The sequence below is a fragment of the Ichthyophthirius multifiliis genome, assembly GCF_000220395.1.
Source record: "Ichthyophthirius multifiliis unplaced genomic scaffold scaff_1120509250265, whole genome shotgun sequence".
Lineage (NCBI taxonomy): Eukaryota > Ciliophora > Oligohymenophorea > Hymenostomatida > Ichthyophthirius > Ichthyophthirius multifiliis.
In genome coordinates this window covers 3,897-6,933 of record NW_004086929.1, presented here as the reverse complement: position 1 = coordinate 6,933, position 3,037 = coordinate 3,897, and the positions used below count along the sequence as shown (strand labels likewise).

At 11.8% G+C, this 3,037-nt stretch overlaps 1 protein-coding gene across 1 annotated transcript, besides 26 other annotated features; it reads right to left on the bottom strand. All coding sequences in view use genetic code 6, as the record gives it.

The window, feature by feature from the left end:
• Positions 1-201: 201 nt before the first annotated feature.
• Positions 202-272: a microsatellite.
• Positions 273-938: 666 nt separating this feature from the next.
• IMG5_059810 (hypothetical protein) lies at positions 939-1,910 on the bottom strand (the record flags this gene model as incomplete). The annotated part of the gene is made up of 1 exon (XM_004037128.1): positions 939-1,910. One exon carries the CDS (start codon positions 1,908-1,910, stop codon positions 939-941), a length of 972 nt encoding a protein of 323 aa, XP_004037176.1.
• Positions 943-1,014: a microsatellite.
• Positions 947-1,046: a microsatellite.
• Positions 950-1,014: a microsatellite.
• Positions 957-1,014: a microsatellite.
• Positions 1,029-1,083: a microsatellite.
• Positions 1,307-1,387: a microsatellite.
• Positions 1,314-1,361: a microsatellite.
• Positions 1,388-1,507: a microsatellite.
• Positions 1,469-1,499: a microsatellite.
• Positions 1,476-1,504: a microsatellite.
• Positions 1,476-1,522: a microsatellite.
• Positions 1,476-1,526: a microsatellite.
• Positions 1,600-1,695: a microsatellite.
• Positions 1,600-1,711: a microsatellite.
• Positions 1,600-1,713: a microsatellite.
• Positions 1,603-1,699: a microsatellite.
• Positions 1,620-1,712: a microsatellite.
• Positions 1,622-1,704: a microsatellite.
• Positions 1,638-1,697: a microsatellite.
• Positions 1,734-1,785: a microsatellite.
• Positions 1,778-1,824: a microsatellite.
• Positions 1,844-1,900: a microsatellite.
• Positions 1,845-1,897: a microsatellite.
• Positions 1,862-1,892: a microsatellite.
• A 9-nt stretch (positions 1,911-1,919) lies between the features above and the next one.
• Positions 1,920-1,980: a microsatellite.
• Positions 1,981-3,037: the final 1,057 nt, after the last annotated feature.

The window sequence follows — 3,037 nt, the reverse complement described above, 5'->3', positions numbered from 1 at the left end:
GAATTAAATTATTTATATATTTATTTATATTAATAATACTAACTAATAAAAATATTATTATTTATTATAATTGCGATTAATTTTTTATACGCACTATTTTTTTAATAAATTATATATTCTTTATGTTTTTTTTAATTACAATCTATTATCTAATAAATTAAAATTTTTAAATAATAAATTACATCCTTATTATTTTATAAAATATATATATATATATATATAAATATATATATATATATATATATATATATATATATATATATAATATATATTTACGCTCTAAAAATTTTCAATATTATTTACAAAAAAAAATTATTTATAATTTTTTATTTACATACTAAAAAATAAATTTATCTTATTTATTTTTTTAAAAATAATTTTATACTTCCTATTTTGTATAGATTTATAAAAATTATTTTTATAAAATATAAATAAAATATTTTTCTGTCGATTACACACTTAAATTAAAATATTAATATTTTTTTAATTATTATTTATGATTACGTCCTTTATTATTTTTTTAATATTTTTTCATGTTTTTTATGAATAACATATTTTTTTTACCTAAAATAAATAATAATTTTTAAGATGCAATTCAATATTATCAAAAATTTTTACACACTATTATAAAAAAAAATAAAAAATAAAAATAATTAAATATTAAATATTTAATAAGTTTATTATAAAATATATTATTTCATATATATATTAAATTACATGACTTTAAAAATAATATAGCTAAGTAAATAGAGTAAGAATTAGCAAAAAATTGTAAATCTTAAGACATAATTATATATAAATGATATATAAAATTATATAAACCTTTGACATACTATACAAAATATAAAAAATAATTTTTTTAAAATTGAATTTATTTTTTAATTAATATAATAAAAATATATTGAAAAATCTATTTAAAAAAATTTAATATTGTCATATCAAAAAAATATATATAAATATTTATATTTATATATATATTTATATTTATATTTAAAAATATATTTATATTTATATACATATAATAATATTTTTATAATTTTATATATTTTTTTATTATTTTTAATATTAATATCTTTTTATTATAAAAATTTATCATTTTATTTAATTTTCTTAATTAATTTCTAGATCTTTAAATTTTATTTTATATTTATTTTTATTATAGTTTTTTTTTAAAAAATAATTATATAAAAATATTTAAATGTTAAAAATTTTGATTTTAAATATATATTTTAATTATTTTTTTATTATTTTAATAGATATTTTAAAAACATCTGATTTTAAATAATTTTTTTACCTTATATTAAAATATAAAATATATATATAAATATTTATATCATATATTTATTTATATTTATATTTATACTTATATAATTTTTTACATAAATATGTTTTAATTTTTATTTAAAAATAATTTTTTTAATTTAATATTTTTTTTTTATTTTATTCGCATTATATTTTTATTTAAAAATAATTTCTTTTTTTATTAATTTTTTTTTTTAATTTTATTATACTTTTTTTTTTTTTTTTGCATATTATATATTTTTCTTAAAATTAAACTTTTGAAATTCTTAATAATTTAATTTATCTTCCTGCATATAATTATTTTTATTTTAAATTTGTTTTTTATATTATATTATTTTTTTATTTTTATTTTAATTTTATTTTTTTATTCTTTTATTTTATATTGTTTATTTTTTTTCTTTTTTATATTTAATTTAATACATATATTCAAATATTTTATTTTATATAATATTTTATTTTGTTATCATATAATGATTTTATTTTAGATTTTTATTAATTTATTTTATATTTTTTTTTACTTTAATTAACTTTTAACTTTCTCTTTTTTTTTTTTATTTTCTTATTTTTTAATATTTATTTTTCTAATATTTTTATTATTATAACTTCATCTTTTTATAAATTTAACTTTTTTTTTAATTTAATTTAATTTTCTTTTCAAATCTCATTTAATTTTACTTTATCTTTATTTATATTATTTAATTTCTAACTTCCTTATTATCAAGTTAACTTCTTAATTATCATAAAGCTGCTTTTTTCTTATCTTCTTTCTTAGTATTATTAAATTATATTTTAATCCTTTTTTCCTTTTTTTCGATGTAATTTATTGAGCGTTTTTTCCCTTTTTTCCTATAAATTATATTCAAAAAATGTTCATTCTAAAAAAATTGTTATTTAATTCTTTATTTTGCTATATGAAATACTTTTAACTTTCAACTGAATTTTTTTTCTAAATATCTGGCCTATTCTTCAATTTCTTTTAAATAATATTTTACCTTTTTCATTTTCATTTATTTCATATTCCATATTAAAATCATTATCTTCAATTTATAATTTAAAGTTATCAGTTTTATTATTAAATCCTTATATATTTCATATACTCTTTATAAATCTGCAAATTTACCTATTTCTTAATCATCGATAAACATATAAAAATCTAAGAATTTAGAAAATGGGCAAAAGTTAAATCATTCTCCAAAATTTTTTAGAAAAGATGATATAGTTTACTTCAAACCTAAAAATTTATTTAATTAAAAATTCGAAAACCAACTCAAGCCAATTATATTGAAAACATAATGCCTTAAAATAGCTTAAAAAAAAAAATTGAGAAAAAAAAAGTATTTGTGAATTTAATTAAAGAGAATAAAATACATTTAATTGGTTATTTTATGAAAAGCAGTTTCCTTATCAACTTTATGTTAAGTACTCGAAATTTAACCCTTTGCTAATTTACAAAAGTGGAATTTCAATCGGTAAAAGTTTTAAATTATGCCTAAAAAGATTAAATTTATATTGCCAAATATGGTAATTCATTATCATATATATCTCCTTATTTTTCTGGATAAAGATCCTGGAATTTATTTCAAATAAAAAATATGCAAAAAATAATGAGCTCTATATTTCTTAAACTTATAAACACAAGGCTAATTTATTTCAAAATTCGGAATATTCAATTGTGTAAAAAATTAAATATTCTTTCAATTATATTTAATTTAATGCCTTATATATCAAAAAGTTT